At 46.0% G+C, this 25,440-nt stretch overlaps 5 protein-coding genes across 6 annotated transcripts; 4 read left to right on the top strand and 1 right to left on the bottom strand.

Moving 5' to 3' along the window:
• The first annotated feature begins 393 nt into the window (after positions 1-393).
• On the top strand, positions 394-2,115 carry LOC117136971 (membrane-bound alkaline phosphatase-like). The gene is made up of 3 exons (XM_033298140.1): positions 394-798; positions 861-1,554; positions 1,613-2,115. Exons 1-3 carry the CDS (start codon positions 394-396, stop codon positions 2,113-2,115), a joined length of 1,602 nt encoding a protein of 533 aa, XP_033154031.1.
• Positions 2,116-3,175: 1,060 nt separating this feature from the next.
• Positions 3,176-5,144, top strand: LOC117138099 (membrane-bound alkaline phosphatase-like). The gene is made up of 3 exons (XM_033299956.1): positions 3,176-3,599; positions 3,738-4,428; positions 4,498-5,144. Exons 1-3 carry the CDS (start codon positions 3,192-3,194, stop codon positions 5,013-5,015), a joined length of 1,617 nt encoding a protein of 538 aa, XP_033155847.1. The 5' UTR covers positions 3,176-3,191; the 3' UTR covers positions 5,016-5,144.
• A 474-nt stretch (positions 5,145-5,618) lies between these two features.
• On the top strand, positions 5,619-7,437 carry LOC117137525 (membrane-bound alkaline phosphatase). Its single transcript, XM_033299013.1, has 4 exons — positions 5,619-5,691; positions 5,750-6,099; positions 6,164-7,184; positions 7,250-7,437. Exons 1-4 carry the CDS (start codon positions 5,619-5,621, stop codon positions 7,435-7,437), a joined length of 1,632 nt encoding a protein of 543 aa, XP_033154904.1.
• Positions 7,438-8,566: 1,129 nt separating this feature from the next.
• On the top strand, positions 8,567-21,487 carry LOC117135866 (tubulointerstitial nephritis antigen-like). Of its 2 annotated transcripts, none has more exons than XM_033296397.1 (4): positions 8,567-8,740; positions 19,446-19,639; positions 19,736-20,721; positions 20,801-21,487. In XM_033296397.1, exons 2-4 carry the CDS (start codon positions 19,474-19,476, stop codon positions 20,942-20,944), a joined length of 1,296 nt encoding a protein of 431 aa, XP_033152288.1. In that variant the 5' UTR covers positions 8,567-8,740; positions 19,446-19,473; the 3' UTR covers positions 20,945-21,487. The 2 variants fall into 2 exon arrangements, with proteins under 2 accessions (XP_033152288.1, XP_033152286.1); XM_033296395.1 differs by lacking the exon at positions 8,567-8,740 and adding an exon at positions 18,137-18,258.
• Positions 21,437-25,179, bottom strand: LOC117135865 (vacuolar protein sorting-associated protein 35). The gene is made up of 8 exons (XM_033296394.1): positions 24,988-25,179; positions 24,603-24,792; positions 23,808-24,541; positions 23,516-23,751; positions 23,121-23,459; positions 22,504-23,067; positions 22,260-22,443; positions 21,437-22,198 (listed from the first exon to the last, which is right to left on the bottom strand). The coding sequence occupies exons 1-8, from the start codon at positions 25,045-25,047 to the stop codon at positions 22,037-22,039; spliced, it is 2,469 nt and encodes an 822-aa protein (XP_033152285.1). The 5' UTR covers positions 25,048-25,179; the 3' UTR covers positions 21,437-22,036.
• Between the last annotated feature and the right edge of the window lie 261 nt (positions 25,180-25,440).

Below are 25,440 nucleotides of genomic sequence, written 5' to 3'. Positions count from 1 at the left end.
TGGTTTAGAATGCTCGGTAAGTTCTTTGCACAGGTGAGTCTACCATTTTGGGAATCATGAGCAAGACAAATGGACAGCGTATTTGTAGCTTTTGACGTAACGAAGGTCAAATTATGGATCCCAACGAACCAAAAGATACACTGGGTATGATAGTGGAATAGCTTATACCCTTTCTTTGCCTACCTTACCGCCATGCTAGACAGAGCTGATTTGATGAAAGATACGACATTCCAGACGAGATATGCCCAGAGGACCATAAACCTAAATTTAGGCAACTTTGTCTGGAAGCACAGTAATCCGCCGCACACGCATTTTGGTAAGCTATATAAGTCCGTACTTTTCGGTAAATTCAGTGTAGTAAGTGATATTTCATCAGCAGCAGAGCAATTAGATATGGGTTCCTCCCAGCGGCAGTTAGTACTCCCATTCCTGCTCCTTCTGGCCTTGGCCGGAACAGCACTGAGTGGTGTACAGGAGGTGCACAACGTTCTGGAGTTGACAGGACGGGCAGTGAATAAGCTGAGGTTTTCCACGGATGTGGCTTCGGACAAGTACACTCCACCGGAGGAGATGGATCCCCAGTACTGGTACAACATCGCCGACGAGGAGATCACCAAGAGGCTGGAACTACCACAACCCAATTCCCAGAAGGCCAAGAACATCATTATGTTCCTCGGAGATGGCATGCCACTCGCCACCGTTGCAGCTGCTCGCATCCTGAAAGGACAACGCCAAGGAAACACAGGTGAGGAGTCCTCCCTGAGCTTCGAGCGATTCCCCTACACCGGTTTGAGCAGGGTGAGTTGTGGTTAACTAACTCTTAAATATAAACTAACTGCAATGAAACATTATCCTTGCAGACCTACTGCTCCAATTCCCAAGTGCCCGACTCCGCCTGCACTGCCACGGCGTATTTGTGCGGCGTTAAGACCAACATCGTCAATATCGGAGTAAGTGCAGCAGTGGAATACAATAACTGCAGCGCCAGCCAGGATCCCGCGAACCGCCTGACCTCCATCGCCGAGTGGGCCCAAAACGCTGGAAAGTCCACGGGTATTGTGACCACCACCACACTGACCCATGCCAGTCCCTCGGGAGCATATGCAAAAACAGCCAACCGCATGTGGGAGTGCGACACAGATGTGACCAACTATGGTGTGGATGCCAGCTCCTGCATCGACATGGCCACCCAGCTGGTTACCCAGACGCCCGGCAAAAACTTCGAGGTTATGTTCGGCGGAGGAATGGGCAAGTTCCTCCCCAACTCCATCGTTGATTCTCACGGAAAGCCTGGTGAGCGATCTGACGGAGTGAATCTGCTCTCCCGCTGGCAGGGGCTCCACGATGGAGGCGTCTTGGTCACCAATCGCAATCAGCTGCTTAATTTGAACGTGTCAGCAGTGTCCAGTGTCATAGGTCTCTTCCAATCCCAGCTGATGAACTTCCACTTGGAGGCTGATGACACCTATCAGCCCACCCTCTCAGAACTCACTGAGGTGACCATCAAGAAGCTCAGCCAAAACAATGAAAACGGATTCTTTGCGTTCATTGAAGGTGGGTTTTTCACTAAATAATAATGGTATTAAGTATTTATATTCCGAAATATTTTTAGGTGGTCTCATTGACTATGGCAACCACTACACCAAAGCTGGCTATGCTTTGGATGAGACTTTGGAATTCGAGAAGGCCATTCAGTTGGCCCGTGACATGACGGACATCGAGGACACTTTGATTGTGGTGACCGCTGATCACGGACACGCCGTCAGCATAGCCGGCTATCCTGGCAGAGGAACACCCATCCTGGGAATCAATCAACATGACACCGACATCAACGGAGTGAAGTACTCGGTTCTCAACTATGCAGCTGGACCCAATCAGTATCTGGATGAGACCGGCCAGCGCATTCCTCTGGACGATATCCTTGGCTCGGACGACGCCATCACCCCCAGCTACATTTCCAAGGATCAGGGCGTGCACTCCGGCGAGGACGTGGGCATATTCGCCTCCGGCCCGCAGAGTCACCTCTTCACCGGAGTGATGCAGCAGAGCACCATTCCTCACCTGATGGCATATGCCGCGTGCATTGGAAGCGGAAAGCAGGTGTGCGACAACTGAGATGGCAGATGTGACAATAAAGAAGACAACCGCCGCAGGAAAATCTGCTTTCAAAGTTCTATAATAAAAACGTACCAAGCAAAAGCAATTCAATGAATATGCGTATGTTATCATTTCATTAATTCAAGATATTAGTATGGGTAAGCCTGGACCATATAAATAGGTTTTAATCAACATTGCCAATGAATCCATATAAGTATAACCCCAAAATATAACCTTGAGATCTTTGAGCGTGGGTTCAAACACTAAAATATGGCTAATGTTGCCTCAGGCTTTTGAACTGGTAGCCAGTCTATTGGCAGAATTGCCCCTTATAACCATAAACCTTAATGACTTAAAGATTGTCTAAATATAAACTGAGATTTGCTGGAGACAGTTAAGCTATCTGGGAATATGCCACGAAGACACGACAGTTAAGATAAGATGTATCTTATAGGGGTCTACATTTAGACGCGTGTAAAACGGCGGTATCGGTAAATCGTTTTATGCAATCTGAACTATATCCAATATGTTGAATAATATTTTCACTAATTTCATGAACCGGTAGAAAGGATTATAATGTAATATGATATATTATAATAGAAACTTTTGGATTCGGGTTCTGGGCTCTAAATTGTTGTTCTTTATAGTGTATAAGATATAAATGTGCAACCATTTCAACAACAAGTTAGTCACGCGACAAGTTTCCTGTAGATTAGGCTCGTGAGAGTTGGATCATGGTCAATATCTTTACGACCGCAAACGTGACTAAACTAATTCAGATAGCTGAAATAATCATTTGCACAGGTGATCTCAGCACTTTAGGGATAATAAGCTCAGCAAACGGCCAAACGAAAGTCGAGTGATCTCAAAACCCACTACTATTACAACGGGTAGTGGTTTTATATAGGGATGGTCATGTCACTTACAGCTGATCTTCCTAGTGCCAGCAGAGATAAGTCAAAGGGGTATAAAGTGGGAATAAACCTAATTTTAGGTATTCCTTGTTTGGAATGCAATAATCCGGGGCAGGGCATATAAGACCTGGAAATTAGACGGGATCGCTATAGTTAGTTGGATATCACTGCAGTTGTAAGATGCATTTCTCCCAGAGGCGCTGGCTTCACCCGATCGTTCTGTTCCTGCTGGCCTTTGTTGGCACAGCACTCAGTAGAGTCCAGGAAGTGCACAATGTGTTGGAGTTGACGGGCCAGAAAGCCAGCAAGCTGAGGTTCTCCACGGACGTGGCCACCGGCAAGTACACTCCGCCGGAGGAGATGGATCCCCAATTCTGGTACAAGCTCGCCGACGAGGAGATCGTCAAAAGGCTTCAGCTACCACAGCCCAACTCTGACAAGGCCAAAAACGTGATTATGTTCCTCGGGGATGGTATGCCACTTAGCACAGTCACAGCTGCTCGCATCCTGAAAGGACAACGGCAAGGAAACACTGGGGAGGAGTCTTCGCTGAGCTTTGAGAAATTCCCCTATTCGGGACTAAGCAGAGTAAGTGTTTGCATAGTACCAGTAGTAATGATAACAAAAACAAACCCTAACTGTTTTCTTTATCATGGTGAAGTTCAAAGCGTGTGCCAGGACCATAAAATCCAGTGCTTTATTCAAACACAAATCTAATCTTTACAGACCTACTGCGCCAACGCCCAGGTTCCCGACTCAGCCTGCACTGCTACCGCTTATCTGTGCGGCGTTAAAACCAACATCATTAGTATCGGAGTAAGTGCAGCAGTAAATTTTAACAACTGCACCGCCAGCCAGGATCCCGCGAACCGCCTGACCTCCATTGCGGAATGGTCCCAGAATGCCGGAAAGTCCACGGGATTTGTGACCACCACCACACTGACCCATGCCAGTCCTTCCGGAGCATATGCCAAGACGGCCAATCGAATGTGGCAGTGTGACACGGATGTGACCAGCTATGGAGTGGATGCCAGCACCTGCATCGACATGGCCACTCAACTAGTGACCCAGACGCCCGGCAAGAACTTCGAGGTCATGTTCGGCGGCGGAATGGGCAAGTTCCTTCCCAAAACCATAAAGGATAGTCACGGGAAAGCTGGCGAGCGATCCGATGGCGTAAATCTGCTGTCCCGGTGGCAAGGGCTCCACGATAAAGGTGTCTTGGTCACCAATCGCAAGCAGCTGCTCAACCTAGACGTTTCGGCTGCCTCCAGCATAATTGGTACCTTCCAATCGGGCTTGATGGACTTTCACATGGACGCCGATCCCACTTATCAGCCCACTCTCTCGGAACTCACCGAGGTGGCCATCAAGAAGCTTAGCCATAATGAAAAAGGATACTTTGTGTTCATCGAGGGTAGGTTCTTCTTTAACAGTATATACCTCTTTAATATATACACTAACTACAAGTTTAAATGCCTTTTAGGAGGCCTCATTGACTACGGCAACCACTATACCCAGGCGGGCTACGCCTTGGATGAGGCCCTGGAGTTCGAGAAGGCCATTCAGTTGGCTCGTGAAATGACCAACATCAGTGACACTTTGATTGTGGTGACCGCCGATCACGGACACGCCATGAGCATAGCCGGATATCCTGGAAGGGGGACACCTATCCTTGGACTCAATCAACATGACACAGATATCAACGGAGTGAAATACTCGGTGCTCAACTACGCAGCTGGACCCAATCAGTATCTGGATGAGCATGGCCAGCGCATTCCTTTGGATGATATCCTTGGCCCCGATGACGCCATATCCCCCAGCTACATCGACAAAGAAATTGGAGTGCACTCCGGGGAGGACGTGGGTATTTGGGCTTCTGGGCCACAGAGTCACCTTTTCACCGGAGTGATGCAGCAGAGCACCATTCCCCACCTGATGGCATATGCCGCGTGCATTGGAAGCGGAAAGCAGGTCTGCGAGAGCTCACGTCGGAAAACCTGAAAGTCACCATAGAATATAATACTATAAATATAGGAGATTAGAAGTGATCGTAAAGACACCGGATGGATGTCCTTTCTTTAGTATTAGGCATTTAACATTTTAATAAACCTTGTACTTATACTAATAATACTTTTAAGATTATTCTTCTACCCACGAGTTATCACGATCTTTTCGGTAATCTTTATATCTTTTAGTAATCACAGTTATGGTCTTAAACTCATGTGGCACTTGGACGCAGCTGGTTCCATTAGCTAGCTCACCTTGAGTGTGGGATAGGGTCAGTTCGCATGGTTCAAACTCTTGGTGCCGTGCCCACTTTTGGAAGCCACGGGTATGTGCTCGCAACACATTGGTCTACAATTTTGGATGGTAGCTAGGTCTATTGACTCAAAGGCCGTAAAATATTCATAAACTCTAAAGACCCAAAGACCAAGTAAATATGAAACCATAAAGTGAGATTTTTGGGCGCGTTTTCACTGCAGGATTATGCCATGGATATATGACTACTTAGATAACATGATCTGGAGGGGTTAATAAATAGCCGTTGCAAGAGCGTGGCAGTAGTTCAATCAGTTGCTCTGAGCGAACCTCATCTTTCTGAAAATGAAGACGTTTGTAGCCATTATCCTGGTGTTGAGCGCCCTGGTGGCCACCTCCTGGGCTGCTTCCATAGACAGTGAGTGCAGCAGTTAGACCCTGAACCCTGGAGATATACCACTGAATTCCATTTCCAGTGTCCGAGATCCATAATCAGTTCCAGCTGGTGGGAGAATCGGTGAGCGCAGCTAAAACCCGGGAAGGAAACCTCATCGACCCCAATGCCATGGCCAAGGGAAAGGCCGGACCTGAGGAGGAGAAGAACGCGCAGTTCTGGTACGATCTTGCCTACGAGGAGATCGCCAAGCGCCTGGAACAGCCACAATTGGACAAGAGGAAGGCCAAGAATGTAATCCTGTTCCTCGGAGACGGCATGTCCCTGTCCACGGTGGCAGCCGCCCGCATCCACAAGGGTCAGCTTAAGGGCAATACCGGCGAGGAGGACTCTCTGAGCTTCGAGAAGTTCCCCTACACCGGTCTGAGCAGGGTGAGTGTTATGCTCGAGGTTCGGATTTGGCTGGGATAATTATTTAAATCTATCTTTTCCGAAGACCTACTGCTCCAATGCCCAGGTTCCCGACTCCGCCTGCACTGCAACCGCTTACTTGTGCGGTGTAAAGACCAATATCGTGGCCTTGGGAATTACGGCAGCCGTGAGCTTCAACAACTGCAGTGGCAGCGAGGATCCGGCCAACCAGGTGGACTCCATCGCAGCCTGGGCCCAAGCTGCCGGGAAGGCCACTGGCATCGTGACCACCACCACTCTGACCCACGCCAGTCCATCAGGTGCCTATGCCAAGACCACCAACCGATTCTTCGAGAGCGACACGGATATTCTGACCTATGGCGAGGGACAGAACGATCCGGCCACCTGCACGGACATTGCCACCCAACTGATTACCCAGGCTCCCGGAAAGAACTTCGACGTGATGCTGGGCGGCGGAATTGGCAAGTTCCTGCCCAACACGATCACGGATCCGTTCAACAAGAAGGGCGAGCGTTCCGACGGAGTAAACCTGCTGTCCCGCTGGCAGGGACTGCATCCAGGCGGTGTTTTAGCCTACAATCGTAACCAGCTGCTGAGCGTGAATGCCTCTAAGATCACCAACCTGATTGGTACCTTCCGCTCGGGAGTGATGAGCTTCAATAAGATGGCCGATCCCAAGGAGGAGCCCACACTGGCGGAAATGACGCGCAAAGCAATCGAGATGGTCAGCAAACGCGGAGGTGGCTACTTCCTGTTCGTCGAGGGTGGACTCATCGATTATGGCAACCACTTCAACTCCCCAACCTATTCGCTCTCAGAGACCCTTCAGCTCGAGCAGGCTGTTCAGGAGGCTCTGGATATAACCGATCCCGAAGAGACTCTGATTGTAGTCACCTCCGATCACGCCCATCCACTGACCATCTCTGGTTATCCTGGCAGAGGAACCCCTATCCTGGGACTCAATCAGGATGACACCGATGTGAATGGAGTTAAGTATGCCACTCTCAACTATGCAGTTGGAACCAATCAGTACTTGGATGAGCATGGTCAGCGCATCGATCTTACCGATCAAATTGGCGCGGAAGGTAAGTGAATTCTACTTTTGGGCGCCTTGATGAGTGATAAGCGAACCAATCTGCTTTTCTTCTAGACTTCATCCACCCCAGCTACATCCATGGCACTATTGGCGTGCATGCTGGCGATGATGTGGGAATCTTCGCCACTGGTCCGCAAAGTCATCTCTTCACCGGCGTGATGCAGCAGAGCACCATTCCCCATCTGATGGCCTATGCCTCGTGCATTGGCAATGGACCCACTCTCTGTGACAACGAGGAATAGAATTGCAATGAATCCATAGAGTATTTGGAAAGCATCCTACTCTCACTTTGATTTGGTTCTGGGGGAACACTTTGCAGAAATCAATAATCAAATTGGCCCGACTCCCGTAATTTATTGCACGAGTCCGCCGAATTGACTTCAATTTAAAACGCATCAGCGGAAAGACAGACACTCGCAGATGCAGATACAGATACAAACAAAGATTTAGATAGATTGAACGATCGCATCGATTTGTTGCCAGTCGATGGCTGTCACTTGTGTGGGGGAAAAAATATGAATTCGCTGAATGTCAGGTTCAAGCATTGGCATTGCCGGCACTTGGGGATACGCCGATACACAGATATAGATATGTAGATGCACAGATGTAGATATATTGACTCCCACACGCATCTGGAGCAGCTCCTTCACTCGCTCTGACTTTGACTTGTAATTGTTTGCTTGTTTATGGGTTGCTCATTCAACAGAATTTATTTAAATGCGCTTGACATGAAGTGAGTCGAGATGAAGGCGCAGCTCCAGACAATTAAGCTTAATGTTTGCTCGTTTCTTACGCAATTAAGGATCGCTTTGGCCAAGGCGGTGTCCTCGCTCCCCAACGACTTCAATAACTCAATTAGTCGTCTGCACACACAGAAAATATTTCAGTTTGTATATCGAAATATTTAAATTGCCAAAAAAGTATTGCTTAAATATGTTTATTGTAGCATTCATGATGAATACGATGATGAGCATCTATACGACTTTACATTCTCCTTTTTTTTTTAGCATTAAATGGTTTGTATTTTGTAGTAAAGTTGTTAGTAAAAATGATATTTTAAAGTAAGTTCATTTCAGCTCATTTTCGCTCGTGCCTTGTCCTTGTTTCGGGTTACTTTGAATCTTCATTTTGGGTCTTTTTGTTGTTTAAAAGTTCTGAAAAATTCGCTTGTTCAACGATTCGCTGGCTCAGCGAAAAGTGGAAGCCAGGGAGCCAGGGGTTCGTTTACGTAGTGTTGTGGTCGCAAAACGCAAATCGCTTGTCGGCAGCAGCTTGTCGGCTTTTAAAGTCGCGTCGTTTCCCCATTCGCAGTCCTCAGATCGCAGTTCAGTTTGCAGCTCAGCTTGGTCTGCTAACTTGGCTCAGTCTCAGTCTCAGTTTGGGTTCCAAATCTGTCGCGTGCGGATCAGATCAGTCTTTACAGTTTAGGCCCGATTTGACGCTAATTTCAGCTGACTTTTCGCCTGGCTGGCTAATAGTGCGCGAGTGTATCTTTAGCGTTTGAATCTCAGTTTCGGCGATTACCACCTGAATTGTGTGTGACAGGTGAGAATTTGAGGTAGATAAACTTACAGATAAACCGAATCCAGTTCGAATTGCAACGCAGAGCAAGTGTTGAAATTGTAATTGAATGCGTGGCTCGGCGGGAAATCAATATCAGATGGATTGTCTCCGGATTTGCGGTTGACGAACAGACATTCGAGTCGGAAAACAACAACAGGAGGATCTCGTTCTGTGAGCTATATCAGTTGGCACTTGCTAATTTGCTAATTAATCAGACTAAGCAAACAGCCCGATCCCGAGTTATGACCTTAAATATTTGCTCTACTTTGAGCGCTTAAGCCGCGCAATCCGTTTAGATAAAGAGCTATCCCATTTAGCCCAACTTTTACCCCTTTCGCCAGCGCCAGCTGGAAATTTGGACGGCAAACACAAACATTTATCAGAAATCTGAGCAAACTTGCATTTTTCACGGGACGCACCGCTAGAAAGTCTGGAAGATGCTTGTGCCACTTTGGGCCAAGATCGAGTCTGGCCAAAAGCGCTGATGGCGGTTCGTGGGTGAACAGCAGATGCAGATGCAGATGCATTCACCAGATACGGACGCTAAATCCGCCAGAGTCACGCTATTTATAACAGCAAAAAAAAAACAAAATAAAGAAATCTCCACCGACACGACTGCAATCGATCATCGCAGAGGAAAGCGGTGGGCTTTTGGCTCCGAATTTTTACCTAAAACCAAATAGACAACCTGGGGATTGCGTCTTATTTTCGATGTGCAGCTGGAATTCCTCCGGCGATGTTTACATTGGGCATTAGCTTTTGCTGCCGTCAGGCGAACATGTTATTCTAGTTCTGTGTATTTTGCTCCACTGACCGTGAACTTGAACAAATGGAAATGCAAATGCAGCCCATGCAAACATGTGAATGCACTATCCTTTGGATTTGAGACTGGAGTTTGGGCACGTAGGTGCTAGGGTAACCCCTGAGAAGGGTCAGGTATCAGTGGGAAAAATGTGACAATTCAGCTTTACAATCATGGATATATGTAAATATGGCTGGTCTCTAAGGTTAACCAGAATTCGGGCAGGAAGCGAATGGCTCGAGCAATCTGTAACGAAACAACATTAACAATACAAACCAGAGCAGCCAAATATTCCATATTATATAGTATCGCAACTAATCCCATAAATTTGTTAGTTTTCATCTTTGAGCGGACAAAGCAAACACGCAATCCGGTCCAGTTCCGGCACCTCCCCCCACCGCAGCCCCTACAAAAACAAATAACAAAAACCAAAAACAAACCGAAAGCAAGCACACCTGACAAAGGTGAGTGAGCAAAAACCCAGAGACATGGGGCTACTGGTCTTGTCCAGGTGATGTCATATTTATCTCTGTTCGCGGGATGGCTGGCGCTTCTGGGGCTGGGGATCTTGAACTGTGTAGCATAATGGCAGCTCCGAAATGAATTCCACCTCCCTGCCATAGTTACGATCTTAACGTCGGCGATCCAATTTGCTTTTACATAATTCTCAGAGACTTTACGACTCGTTAAGTATGTGCCACAACCCTCAGGCCTATTTGATTACCTTTGTGGAATTTGCATAATCAATGATTCGAATAGCTCAGATTTGAGAGCGACGAAATCTCGTCGAGAAATGGGGGAAGTGCTAGTGGGGGCCCACTGTAGACTGCAGGGGGGAACGTGACGATGTCATTAGGCAAAGCGCCATTTAAATGGATTGGCCTGGGCAACAGAACACAGCTCAGCTAGAAAATCGGCAATTAAAATGTAAATTGCATCACAAGCAGTTTACATTCTGCCGTCGATTGCTCCGTCATCGTTTTGATATATGGCTCATACGCACCGTTGGCCGACTGCAGCTCGGCGGTTAAGGTTATTTGTGAATAGTGAGTAAATATGTTAAATGCACACATTTATTTATTCAATCGCAATTGACACGCTTCGGGGGTTTGGGCCCGATCTTAGCATATTTTCGTAATTGATTCGAATCTTTATTATGGCTATTACGATTACTACAATGTGGTTATGAGTCGCCGAGGGGCTTGCATGCGATTAATGGACACCCACACCTCTCGACACTGAACTTTAACCTTTCCCAGGTGATGGAATGTACATATCGGTATTTTTATTTATTTTACCTCCTATTTTTATTCGCCATTTGACGAGAAGTACGATCTGGTGTTGTCACAGTGCTTGCCACCGCCGTCGAATTTGATTTACGGCACGTATCGACTCCCATTCAATCAGTGATTCAATGGCGCTAAATGGAAAATGCATTTAGCTATCACTTGGCTGTCAGCGGGTTGACAAATGACGTCACCGATGATTATCGTACGCTCCATTGCCAATTGCAAATACGGATCTACGTGACGTCACGGCCCACCTGCACTGCAGCGCTAGGCTTTTCGGCCCGGTTGTTATTTGGCCAAGAAACATGGCCTATTTGCTTTTCCCAGTCGATATTTGTGGCCCATTAGCAGTTCACACCTTGGCGAGCGCTAAAGTGGCGCCCTGCGATCGAAAACAGGGGACCTGTTGGCACTTTCAATTATGCAACCCGTGCTAATTGAACTTGGCCAAAGTGAAACCCCAGTCCAGAAAGTGACAGCCAGTCAGATCGAAAGATAGAGCGAATAAAGCCATAATAGTTCATAAATGAGTAGTGGACGTCGCCTAAAGTGGGAATTGTTTATCCATCAGATAGTTCATTCAGACGCCTTTAACAACAAAGATACAGAACTAGAAGTGTTGATTACTGTCAAGTTATTAATTCATATTTTTTATACTCAGCTTAGGAGAAATATTATAATATTTTCAGTCCGTTCAATTTTCCCTACTGTATTTGTTGATAAAAATGCGGCAATTCTTTTAAGCAGAAAGCTCTCCTTTACTCTGCTGGCTTTATTATTATTTTTTGGCGACAATTAATTTATGTGATATTTTGTTTAGGCACTCTTTTTACCATCAGTTGTGTTTATTATTCGAGGGCAATTAATTTATGATGACATATCGCCCATTACCATCACACAAAGTTCTTGGGCTAACTGCGCATAATAATGGAATGATATGTAACTAAACAACAATTGGGGCGACATTGTTGGACAGTTGACGGGCGTGAAAGAGGTAGGCAAATATAATTTTTGGGGGTTCGGTTGGAGGCACGTCATATTCACAAATAGCGGAATACGTATTCAAACAGCTCTCTGCAATGATTCAACCAAATAGCATTTCTTGGTCAACACAAAACACATTAAACACGATGAGCGAATGCGTTGTCATCTTCGTGCAGACATTGACACTGACTTCTGAGCTGAGTGTCACTGACATTGGTTGGGGCCGCAATAAAATACACACAGCTCGTACATGAGTCCGCAAACATATTCAGATACAGATACAGACACAGATAGAGATACAGATAGAGCTGTATCTATCGCACGCCAAATGATTCGCACTTGGCATTGACATTGGCATTCTGGCCGCAACAATGGCACAAACATCCGCGAAAGCGACAATAGTCCCCAACTCGCACGTCAAGTGATCACTTTGGGTTTTGGGGGTTTGGGGATTTCGGTTAGCTCATTAACCCATTTAACCCGTTCAAGATTATGGGGCATGTTACGCAGCGATCTAAAAATAGACACTACAATTGAATTTTAGCTCTAAAATTTTTACTTACCTATAAGTATTAACTAAATCTCCATCTAGAAGACGTGGATTACAAAATATTAAGTATGAGCACCTTGAAGTCAAGAATGATAAAGTGAAATAAAAAGTAATTAAAATAACTTTCATTCCTCGTTGTAGTATTAAATACGTTTATTATCCCCGTGTTTTTCTTCGAATGCAGGCACTTAAATTGTCATTCCCTGTCGAAAAGTAAAAGTAATTGCTTGGCCACCCAAATTCAACCATCTGTTTGAAATTAAATTTTTGGCAGAACCTGAAACATTCGCTTGTGGATGTTAGTTCACGGTTCGCCCAATATTCGGCATAGCATCGCAAATAGGTAGAAATAAATTTCGAGAGGGTAATTTCAAATGAATTTGCTTTAGGCCGTACTTCGCTACTTTTGCGGTTGATTGGCGTACAGAAGAAAGTGCCCAGAAAAGATTCGTCATGCGAATCAGAGGCAAAATCGCAATCAAGTCGGCTATGAATAGAACAGCGAGTGACACCAACGCTCCAGACAGACAAACCGCTTGTATAACATTCGGATTTGGATTCGGGTTCAGATAGGGGCTCAGATATATATGTAAGCTATGCAAATCGGAGGGCGGGGCCGCTGCCGAGATCGCGGATACCAGACTTGTCCCACTGGCCTGCTCCAAGTGGAGACCCATGAGACCGTAGGCGTTGGAATATGGGACAAGCCGTATCGAAAGCACTGCTCTCAATATAATTAAAACATTTGTCGCGATCGCATATGCTGGGCAATTAATAATAAGTACGATTGAGCCACTGCAAATACCGAATAATTGAGGGGAGTCGAAGTCTGGAACTCCCTGATAGCACACTTTATCGACGAATATTACTAAAGGCGGACCAAAATTCCATCTACAATCTATTTTATAATCAATGATTGACGGGTTACATAAAATAAGAAACAAAGTTCTATAGAATCACCGAAATTCTGTGTACTCCACTTCCTTTGCTTGACGAAAAAATCAAGGAAATACTCGAGCTATTATAAGAGTCCATATTAGTTTGTTTAACACTAAGTAATTGCACATTCAGCACATACTTGCCCAAATTGACGTCACTAACATGTGGGGGAGTAAACCGCTTAGTTTCGATTATATTAGCCCCAAAACTATAACGAGAGCCGACTTGTAAACACATCGAGTTGTCTATTTTGGCCGCCGTTTTATGAGCCCCACAGTTTATTTTGGTTCCCTTGGCTGCAGCAATCTAGAAACTTGATGGCAAGGCATTTAGCTTAAGTGCTAGCACCACCGCAAATTAAACGGCTGACAAAGCGACCGCTATAAACACAGAACTCAAGAAATCCACCCAGTTTCATAATAAAAGCGACAAGCGCAGCGCCCATTAAAATTCGTCCAGTGGAGCTCAACAGCGCTGTTAGAGTAACAGAGCCCCGTAACATTGCTGTTGTGCTATCAACCAAACATTCCACCACCACACGGTGCCTATAATTCCCAACCAGTTTTGGCCCTTTATGAGCGGTACGAGGCTCATTTCTCGTGCAATTTTTGCGAGAGGTGACGATTGGGTTCGGTCTCGCTATAAAATGCTTGAGGGCCTTGTTCTCCCAACCAATATGTTACGACTTACGGGACAGCCTTGAAAACATCTGATCTCGCCTTTGTTTCTGAATGCATATGAAGTATTATACAACTGGGGGGGATGAGTTTAAGGAGATATGATGTCGGATCTCGGTTATGATGATTGACGAACTGCCCAATTTGGGGAGTAGCAGCTGAGTGACTGACACATACGATAATTACTAATCAACTGCAAACAGGCCAAAAAAAAAATAGCAACAGTTTTTCAAGTTGTGTGGGGGCACTTGAGTGCAATTTCCGAGAGTTATACACCTGCCCTGCTACTAGATCTATGGGTTTAGCTCTAAATATAGAAGCTTACACACACCTCCAGCACCTCGCTCGATGAGCGAAATATTAATTATCAACAACAACATTTGAGAAAAACAAAAATCAATTCCACTGCTCGTGTTTGGAGAACACCAGAAGCATTCAGCTTTGCTTTAATTATTTTTATTAGTTAGAAAATGTACACAGGGAAATGATTTTGCGCGATTAATAAACAGGTGATTTTCTCTTAATTCAACGACAAAAGGTAATATCTTAATTCAATGCCAAGGATTCTAACGAAGCCATAAAGAAATCTAGTGGAAGGCCGAAATGTTCTATTTTGAAATTTCCACGTAATGGTTTAGTCTACGATTAGCCAAAATATACGTAAATATTCTCCAGCCAGCCGTAAATAATCCAAACTCATTAAACAATGACGTCGGTCTGAAGTGTTTGCAAATGTTTTAAAATTAGCCGCTTGGCTGCTTCGATTGCTTTCCAATCTTGTGTGAAATAACTCTTATAAATAGCCAAAAAGTTGGCTGATTTTATTTTGCGATAAGGCGTAGATCGCAAAATGTAACTTCAAGCAATGGAAATGCTGAATAAATTGGCCATCTGTGGTGGGGTGTGTAGTGTAAAGGTGTGGGGTTTTGCACCCGGAAACAATATTGAAACCGAAGCCGATCAATAAATTGGCTATCAAGCAGCTGGCCGATAGAAATAATAAACCAATTGTCAAACTGTCAAATTCGCAGCACTTTTTCTGCACTCGCATAAATAAAATACTTTGGCGCACCAACAATTCGCGCATTTAATATGCCTGACACCTCTGTCTTCGCATTGTTGTATCTTTTATTCTGTTTGCCTAATTGTTAATATAATAATTCTCGTTCAATGTCAGACAGGCGAACAACAGAAAGTATGTAAATTGCATAAAAGCTAGTAGAGTCTAGTGCCTGCACTCGATGCCCCACAAGTGGAGTGTAATTGAAACGAATCGACAATTTGAGACATTAAACACAAATATGCCAAAAAAAAGTGACCTCCATTGGGTCGTGTTCTCTTCTCGTTTGTGGCTGCCGACCGAGGAATGGTCCCAATTGACAAGTGAAATTAATTCAATTCGTTGGTATTTCGTCACTACTTGACCAACATTCCACCGAAATGGAACTGATGCGAATATTGCGTGCCAAACTGGGTGACCTCGACCTTGAAGACACATATCTCACTTCGATTTATTCAATATACAAATTCCTGGCATACCTAGACGAAAGTTCTCGGAAACTGTAATTGTAATTAAAATTGTGAAAGACCCAATCAAAACAAATATACCCATACGCACTGCAATCATGCCGAAATTCTCACCCAATCGAACCGCCCAAGGTTGCAGTTTCGGTTCCAGCTGGTGACCCCGAATGCCAAGGAGAAAGCCGAAATTCCTGCTGGTTTATACTTCATTAATTGCTTGATCAACAAGTTCAAAATTCTCATTCGCAATTGCACATAAACAAAGACAGACCGTTAAAAAATTGAGCAAATAAATACTCTTTTTAATGATCAGTAAATTGATTATGGATGCTTGCAAATGCCTTGGCAACTCTCAATGAATGCTGGCAGATATTTATGAATTCTTTGTTGAATTTGCCTTGCCTTGCAGCGGAAACGATTAGCCACAGTTATTAATTTCTGAAAATAGCCTGTTTGGAATTCGAAAAAATTCCTTTCGAATTTCGAGAGCTGGGCAGAGCTGATTAAAATTCCGTCCACAACTTCCTAGACAATAAAGAGGCATTCATTTAGAGGGGAATCTCTCGATTTATGACCAAAGTTTCCCCACTTTTATGTCGCCCAGCCAAGCTAACTTATCAGTTGGCGCTATGACGAAATACCATGAATCTGTCCACAAAATTGAACAATGTAAATCGTGCCGATAACATCCGCGATAAGGAAGTAACATGTCAGGTGGGATTGCCAATGGATTGGCTCGTTCTTGAACTAGTTTTGGGTATCGAAAATACTTCCCTTCCGCCTATTCCCGCTCCAGGTACTTGTGTCCAACAATTTAGCACAGCAATATGACTTCAGTGCCATGGAATGCCACCAATCTATACGGCCGGAATACCAATAAAATGCCATACCACCATAGCATAGCCACTCAAAATAATGCTAATCAGGGGGCCAATTAAATAATGGCATAATTATGTTTGTATAAATACCCGCTAATTGATTGCCCAGTTTTAGTCAGCAATTCGCGATGATAAGGCAGTCAGTCAGTCGACGACACATTAATGACTTCATTTACCCGCCAGATTGTCATCAATCCCTCACGTTGATGCATAGACATAGTTCGCTTTAATTGCATTCCGAATTCAACGACGTTGTCGTGTTGTCAGCGATTAGCTTTCGGCACTACTGAAACTGAGACACGTACATAAAGCTTCAGGAATTACTCATGGCTTACGTGAAGGTCAGGGGAAACAAAGTTGGCATTGCAAACAAGATAATTTTATTTAGTTCTTTAAACTTATTTGCTCTGGGTGTAAACTCATCCATGTGGTGAATGCACGGGGAGAAAGGAACATTACCCCGCCGGTTTTTTAACTTGGCCATTAGACGAATCATTCGCTTCGGTCTCCATTAATCTCTTCGAGGTTTCATGTCCGCTTTCGGCCACAGATCGTAATTTGGCCGGCAGTTTTCGGACAGATATCGCTCATAAAACCGAAGTTAATGTCATGCAAATCGCGTCGGGCGACAGACCGACTTAATGTCGTCTGATGGCTTTATTTCACACATTGGGGTCTGATTTGTGTTGCCCATTCGGCGGTGGAGACATGCTTTTAATTAGCTTTCCTATTTTTTCCAGCTTTCATAGTTTATCGAGGGGAAATTTATGATTCACTCTATCGTTCCCAATCAAAAGGGAAATATTTTCATTACTATTGGTGATTCAATTCATTTTACTTCCGGCTAAGAGGGACTCATCGAACAGTAAATAAAGGTTGACGGCATAGTTTGTTTTGCTTTCAGCGTAAGTCGTAATCGGATCATCCCCTAGATGACGAAGCCCAGTTAACTGAGATCTATATGGCACTGCAAGTGCTCTTAATGATAATTACTCGTATGCAAAGAGCAGAAGCTCCAGATCGAAGTTAAGTGAAGTGGCAGACACATTGGCGATGATCGCATACCCAAAAGGCAGAAAGTGAGATATGAAATCTATAAAATACAAAATTGCTCAAAATGTAGATGGTATGCAAATTCCGCACTGATTTGGAAAAAAAAAGACATGGCCCAATTAAGTTTATTTGATTACTGGCCAAAGGCCTTGAACTCAAATTGGGTTCAATTATCACATATTTATATATCTTATCAAAGGCGGAACCAGATAAGTGCAAACAAAAACAAAATAATATTAACTGCGCACAAAAATCCGCCGAGGAATTTGCACATGAAGTGGGTGGCTCTTACTGATCTTTGACCTTATAGGTGGGCTGCATACCAAACATACCAATTATCCGCCCATTCCCGTGCCAATTGCGTTTGCCAAAATCGGGCAAACATTTTGCCCACCGAGAAACCTTGGGATGCGCTCTGTTAACCCATCAGATACAAATGACGTATACGCCACAGTGGCAGTAACAGCAGGACGGCTGCCTCACTCTCACTCTCTCTCTCTCTCTCCCTTTCGCTCTGCCAAGCAGACCACCTACGCTATACGCCACAAGCCATAAGCTGTAAGCTATATAGCCTATAGGTCCCGAGATCGGGCGGCAGAGCAGCGCTGCCAGCAGCAATATTAACAGAAGCAGCAGCAGCAGCAGCAGCAACCTTATGTGGTGGCCCATAATTCTAACTGAATTCAGTCAGCAAGCAGCCGCGATCGGAGTAAGAACACCGCGCGACAAGGAAATCGAAATCGAGTGTATTAAATCGGCCACAAAGTGCGGGCATTTGACTTGAATTGTGCAAACTTACGAAATGTTAGTATTCCGCACGGTAACTGGAAGAGTAAACGGTGCCCGAAACCCATTCTGTTTACCAGACTGCTGTGTCAGCAAACGACGCGATTGTTTGGAGTTCAATTTAATGCCTGGTATTCAGAATATCTGTGGCTCCATCGGGCATAAACATCGTCGAAATGTGTCAACAATCTTGGCCCATCTGCGAAGAAGTTGATTATCCTCCCCGCTGTTTACTGGGTTTCTAATAATAGAGCCCTCGTCACGGCTCAAACTACAATTCAATTTGATTCTTTTCGGCGCGTCGTATTCGTGCCAAAACTTTATTGCCAATTGACTGGGTCATTAATTACCAACACGAACTTTCAAATTAATTATCACTAAATTAAAAACGGGTTCAGCATTAGCGAACAATCGATAAAAAAAATATGTATATTCGCATATTAAACCGTGGGGTGGGGTGTGTGTTTGAACACCTTCGAAACTTTTGTTTGGCCAGCAGCACTCGTGAATCAGAAGATTTCTAGATATATTAGACGGTGGGACGCTCGACAAAAATGCTTAGCCAGCAGGCGAAACAGGAAAAATCTATTTGCAATTTGCATTTATTTATGAAACTTTGGGCTCGCGTCGTATTCTCATTCTCAAAGATAAACGAGTTTAATCTTCGTCTTTACCTCCAGAATTATCAGCGGAAAAGAAATATTTGAAAGCGCGAAAACAACAACATGGAATAAAGGGGCGCTTCGAGGAGTGACTTTGTTGGATTTTTCGATTGGTGTGCGCAAATTTGAATTCGCTGCCGAATCAAAGAGACCAAAACGGAGCCAGCAAAAAGTGGGGAAAAAGAAACGTTTTTGTTTAGACCGCGGATCGCCAAACCAGCTGGCGTCATCAGAATATATTTGGTGGAGCTAACTGTTAACTGCTTGGCTGTGCGCGGCCAGCGAATTTCTGATGAGGAGCTGCCCGTATCCAAGAGATACACCAATTAATTAACCCACCCAGACCGGACGGGTTTCTCAGTGCCTGACTAATTTTTCGATTGCGTTCCACGGGTCGTATGAGCGATATGCGAAGTAGTCGTGTATTCGCCACGCTAATTGTTGACAAATTGCAAGATGCTTATCTGGCTTTTGATCTAAGCGATAAGATAGTATTTTAGCCATATACGCAAAATTAAAAATTCCGCACATTTCCCGATACAGTTGCAGATTAGAGGTCGTCCGAGGAGCCATGTCCATCAAGTGCGTCCACCTGGTGGGCCTTCTGGTCCTGCTAATGGGCGGGGCCATCGCCCTTTTCGATCCCACACTGAAGAGGGACTTCCCAGGTCCTTACTGCGCCCGGGAGAACACCTGCTGCAAGGATCGGCACGACGGCTGCTCGGTGCCCATCTCCAGTATGTATAGTTTTATACAATATTACACTTAAAATTAATAATCAAACTGGTTGTGTGTCCTGTATATTTAATGTATTATCTAACCCTTTTTTACAGACACTCTCTGCTACTGCGATGAGTTCTGCGATCGGGACGACTCCAGCGACTGCTGTCCCGACTACCGCTCCTTCTGCATTGGCGAAGCCGACCCAATCATCTCCTGCGAGCACAACGGCGTCTACTTCAGCAAGTACAATACCACGTGGGACAACTGCAATGAGTGCCGCTGTTTGGAGGGCGGCAGCGTGCAGTGCGACCAGGATCTGTGCCTCACCGACGATGCGATCGTGCACAGCGTGAACTCCATTAACAGACTCGGTTGGTCCGCCCGCAAGTATGACCAGTGGTGGGGTCGCAAGTACTCCGAGGGACTGAAGCTGCGTCTGGGCACCAAGGAGCCCACGTACCGCGTGAAGGCGATGACGCGTCTAAGGAATCCCACCGATGGCCTGCCCAGCTCCTTCAACGCACTGGACAAGTGGTCCAGCTACATCTCCGAGGTGCCCGACCAGGGTTGGTGCGGTGCCTCATGGGTGCTGTCCACCACCTCGGTGGCCAGCGATCGCTTCGCCATCCAGAGCAAGGGCAAGGAGGCCGTCCAGCTGTCTGCCCAGAACATCCTCTCCTGCACGCGCCGCCAGCAGGGCTGCGAAGGTGGCCACTTGGACGCCGCCTGGCGCTACTTGCACAAGAAGGGCGTGGTCGACGAGAACTGCTATCCTTACACCCAGCACCGCGACACCTGCAAGATCCGCCACAACAGTCGCTCTCTGAGGGCCAATGGCTGCCAAACGCCGGTCAATGTGGACAGGGACACCCTCTACACGGTGGGTCCGGCCTACAGCTTGAACCGGGAAGCCGACATTATGGCCGAGATCTTCCACTCCGGTCCCGTACAGGCCACCATGCGGGTTAACAGGGACTTCTTCGCCTACTCAGGCGGTGTTTACCGCGAGACAGCAGCCAACCGAAAGGCGCCCACTGGGTTCCACTCGGTGAAGTTGGTGGGCTGGGGAGAGGAGCACAATGGTGAAAAGTATTGGGTAAGTGTCGCCTTATCTTAATTATTGCGCCAGAGCCACAACCCTGCATGTCATTGACCTTTTCTCATCCTTTAAACAGATCGCAGCGAACTCGTGGGGATCTTGGTGGGGCGAGCATGGCTACTTCCGCATCCTGCGAGGCTCCAACGAGTGCGGCATCGAGGAGTACGTGCTGGCCTCGTGGCCCTACGTCTACAACTACTACAATGTGAAGTCGGCTTAAGGGGAATCAGAGGGCCTACACCTCGCACCGAGCAATCTCGAGCTATGCAGAAACGAAAACAAATTTATCTCATGCTTCAAAATTTTCCATTTGCTGCTATATGGCACTGAAAGTGAATTAGGCGCTTCTATCTGTAATGTTTATGCTTAGAACCTAGTGACTAAAAATATTAGCTTTAAGTTGCGCATACGCACCAAGTTAACTGCCCGCAGTACCAGGCCTGTCCCTAACCACTCTTCTCACCCACTAACTGGTCTCGAAGCAACACGAAACTGCCACCCAACATCGCTCCATCCCCCGAATACTGCCACACCAACCAGAGGAACCGGAAGGACACGAACATCCAGCACCCTTGTAGCGCATGTGATTGATGGAAGGACGAATAAGGACGAGGAGCTAGATTCGATCGGCGAGAGTCTGTAGGATATGTACGAGTGCGAACTCATCGTGTATTGTAAATGGAAGCTAAGTTAACTGATTGATAGACCGATGGAAATTAGTCGGCTTATATATTTTTAATAAACGAATTACTTTACATGTTTATCGCTGACGAGTTTTGATTCACTGTAGTCCAGGCCACACATACAGGCGCATTGTTTTGCGAAAACAATTTGGTCTTAACTTTATTTGTAATACATATTTATACGTAGCGCGTGGCGATTCGTGAACCAATTCGATAATGGTATGCAAGATTGTATAATTTTTGTTTAACAATATTTTCACATTATTTTTTAGGGAAGGTTAGGAGATTAAATATGGTAAATTAAAAATCCTCTGGGGTAAATATACGCATAGCTATCATACTAAATAAATCGGGGAAATAATCAAGAATGTTTTTACTTTGCACTTACGATTACGATCGAAATCAAATTGACAAATCAAAAGTTGGTCGAAGGCCCACAACTTTCCTAACCATGGAATTTCGTTTCACACACAAGCAATTTGAATACTCTCGCAGAGCTTTGAATAAGTCTAAACGGTCTACGAGCGAGCTGATAACTAGCTGTATAAAAACGGGCCTGACCGATCGTCCTGCAGGCCTTTAGTAGCGCTTGGATGCTTGCCAGGGGTATCCAAAGTGGGTGCGCTGGGCTAATTGAGAGTTATGCCCGCAAAGGAGACCTCCAGCGACGAGTCATTTGATTCCATCCGACTGCGGATATGGGCCAGCGTGTTCTTGTAATGGCTCTCGATCTGTTTGGTCTCCTCGCTGGGCTCCAGGTTGGGCAGCTCCTCATTCACCTTGGCAATTAGCTGTAATATTGAAATTCTATTTAGTTAAAGGCACTTTTCATTTTCAATGAGCTATCGTAACCTGGTTGAGCATAGCCACAGTGATAAGCGAGTTGCCGCGTTCGAAGTAAAACAGATAGTGATTCAGCAGCTCCACATACAATTGAACTTGCACTCCGGTATCCAAGCACTGCGATGCTATGCGAGCACCCTTCTTTAAGCAGTCCAAAGTTCGCTTCTCGTCACGCATCTCCTCGCCGTTTTGCCTGGTGGCGAATAAAGTCATATCAGTAAAAATTCAATCAAGAAAGTGCTAGACAACTTACTTTCCACTCCAGAAAAGCGCCGCACAGGCCACAACTCCGCGACATTGATCCGGTTTTTTCAGCAATTTTGAAGCAGCCAGCGCACAATTCGTCCTAAGCGGCTCAGCGTTCTCCTCGCCGAAGCAGGACATTTGTTCGAAAGTGGACATGATGAGCGTTATGGCTGCAAGCTGGGCCTTTGAGTCGGAAATCTCGTCTTCGTAGAGCGAGAAAGCCTGGGTCATGAATTCGTATGCCACCGTTTCGTGATTCGTATAACCGATCTCCCCAATGACCAGGGCACCTTGCAGGTATAGACGCAGAGCTAGGTCTGCGAGATCGGCTTTGGCCAGCGCACTGATGGTACTGTGGCAGTATTGCACGATTTTTTGACACTTCTTGTCCCAGTTCTCATCCTGCTCGGCGATCGCCTTGTACTTGAAGGCCAGCTGGTAGGCGGCGAAGACAAGCGGAGGTAGGACATGCTTTAGCCTTTGCCCGCCCCCATTTCCCAGATGCTTTCGTGCGGTCTGTAGCATTTTATACTGCATGTCCGGTTCATCGGAGCGCATGAGGTGAATAAATCTTAAAAAGGAAATTGATTTAGAAATGTTTAGTGAAAAGGAAATAACACATACCGTGCCACAACCCCCTGCTCTTCGGCAAACTCCTCGGCATCCGGAGTCGTGTTTCCTGCTACCGCGCCGTTTTCCTTGCTCGTATCATCATCCTTAATCAACGGCGTAATGATGGTCAGCAGACTATCCGCCTGATCAGCTGTTGGAACTAGGGTTTCGTTGTCCAAGATATTCATAACTAGGTACAGGGCCAGCGATTTACGGGATGTGTAGTCAAACTTTTCGAGCAGCGGGCAAAAGTTTTGAAGTTGAATTATGGTCAAGGCGTTGTTGTAGAAGTCAATACAGATGCGCAGAAGGCGGGATAACTCCTGGTTTACAGATAGCAGATGGGAGATGCTGCAAGAAATGAATATGTAGCAAACTTGATGCTCCCCTATTAGAGTTCAACCTACTTGTTCATGTTCATGCGCTGCAGAATTTGAGCGGTTGTGCCCAGCACCTTATCTACATAGTCAACTCGATCAGGATACACCTTCTGAGCCAGGCTCAGCAGAGCAACCTGCAGCGATATGGTGTCCTCCAACGGCATGTCCATTCGGGTCTGCACGATGTTTGCCACTTGGACACTGAAAACTTCAAACAATTCCACCTCGGCGGGTATGATGGCATCGATGGCATTGCCACTTGTCTAAAATAAAAGTAGTTTAGATATTATCTTAGCGCTGGAAGCGACGGGGGGCTTACCTTGCCACTTCGCTGGTTATAGGCAGCCAGTCGTTCGATCAGCGATATTATGATGTTTTTCACATTAACACCGGTCTCCAGCTGAGCGCAGGACTTTAGGAAGGGGTCAAGTGTCTTTAGGTGGAACTCGTCGGGGAACACCTGGATGATGCACTCCATTAGGTACTCCTGTGCAATTGCATCCCGACAGCTGACCACCTGCTCCAGGATGCCGGGTAGAATGAGTCGCTGGTAGGTCTCCAAAGTGGCCGACTCCAGCTGGGACAACCGCACTAGATTGGTGCCTACCAGGATCTTTAGTTCCTCACGCTCCTTCTCGCGACGCGTCTTTTCGCTGGAGTGTCCCTGGTGCTGCATGCGCACCCACAGCTTGTTCATCTCGGCAAAGTTGGTCAGCACGAAGTCGATGGCATCATAGACATTGCCCTCGTGCTCGTTCTCCTCAACCAACACATCGGGTAGGATGTTGCGGGTGCACTGCAGCAGGTAGTTGCGCAGGAAGAGGCCTCGCAGCGGATGCTGGACACCGCGGCACATCTCGACCAGGTCCTTCAGAATGCTGCGCTTTAGCGTAGGGTCATTCTTGATATACACAATGCCCACTGTTATGAGGAGGTACAACCGCGGCACAATAGTGTGCGAGTACTGAACGAGCTCGTACAAATCCGTTTTCTTGTCGATTTTCTCGCTGAGGTACAGCTCCAGGTGGCACAGTTCGTTGGTGACGGCCATGTCTGCGGTTCAATTAACGCGATTAGATCGGGAGTTGAATAGAGACGCTTTGCCTTTACTCACACAGCTCGTAGTAACTTTTTGGGGAGAGGACGGAGGTCCGCAGCTCACCCAGCATGGTGCTGGCGCACTTGAGCGAGTCCAGCATACGCTCCTTGTCCAGAAAGTGGTTCATCTGAAAGGCCTGCTTCCTCGCTGATCCAATGGCCTCAGCGAGCAGCTTCTCCTGGTCATCCAAACCATTCGGCATGGTCTGAAAGGACAGATGGTAGTCAATATTATTGGTTAGGGAATACATGAAATTTATTTTAAGCTCGAGATAAGCCGACTTGGCTCAATCCCGGAAGTAGTCCGGAAGTTGAGATGTAGGATTGCCGAAATTGAAGATAAGTGGGTTAGAGATTACACATATCCAAGATTCGCAATCTGGGATTGGCGGAGTATTTACCCGGGCGTTGGCGGCACTGGGAATCTGGCCGCCGTACGAGGAGGAGCTCCAGGGATACATGGACGTGGGTTTTGGACCGGGGGGCGTTGCTTCTCACCACAGGCAGACCTTTTTTGACGTCGACAGGGGCGCAGTCAGCACTCGGTTTAGCCTGGACCTGGGGCACTCGGTTCTCTAGGAATTCCGACTTCTGGCGACTACAGGTTGCACTTCGATACACTTACCATTACTGCAGCGTTGGGGCGAAGTGAAATAAGCCAATTATTCTGAAAATATCTATTTGCAGAGGAGATATCGATTGCCCACAGCCGACAGACACATTGGACGTCCTGATATCGATTGACATACTAGTGATGCAAGTTCTTCGATATGTTGTTGTTGTTAATATCAAACCGTTAGCAAATACAGCAACCACAATTCATGGATACGGTTAAAAAAATATTTTTTCATTCA

The sequence above is a fragment of the Drosophila mauritiana genome, chromosome 2R, assembly GCF_004382145.1.
Source record: "Drosophila mauritiana strain mau12 chromosome 2R, ASM438214v1, whole genome shotgun sequence".
Taxonomy (NCBI): Eukaryota; Metazoa; Arthropoda; class Insecta; order Diptera; family Drosophilidae; genus Drosophila; species Drosophila mauritiana.
This window is presented reverse-complemented; position numbering and strand designations above follow the sequence as displayed.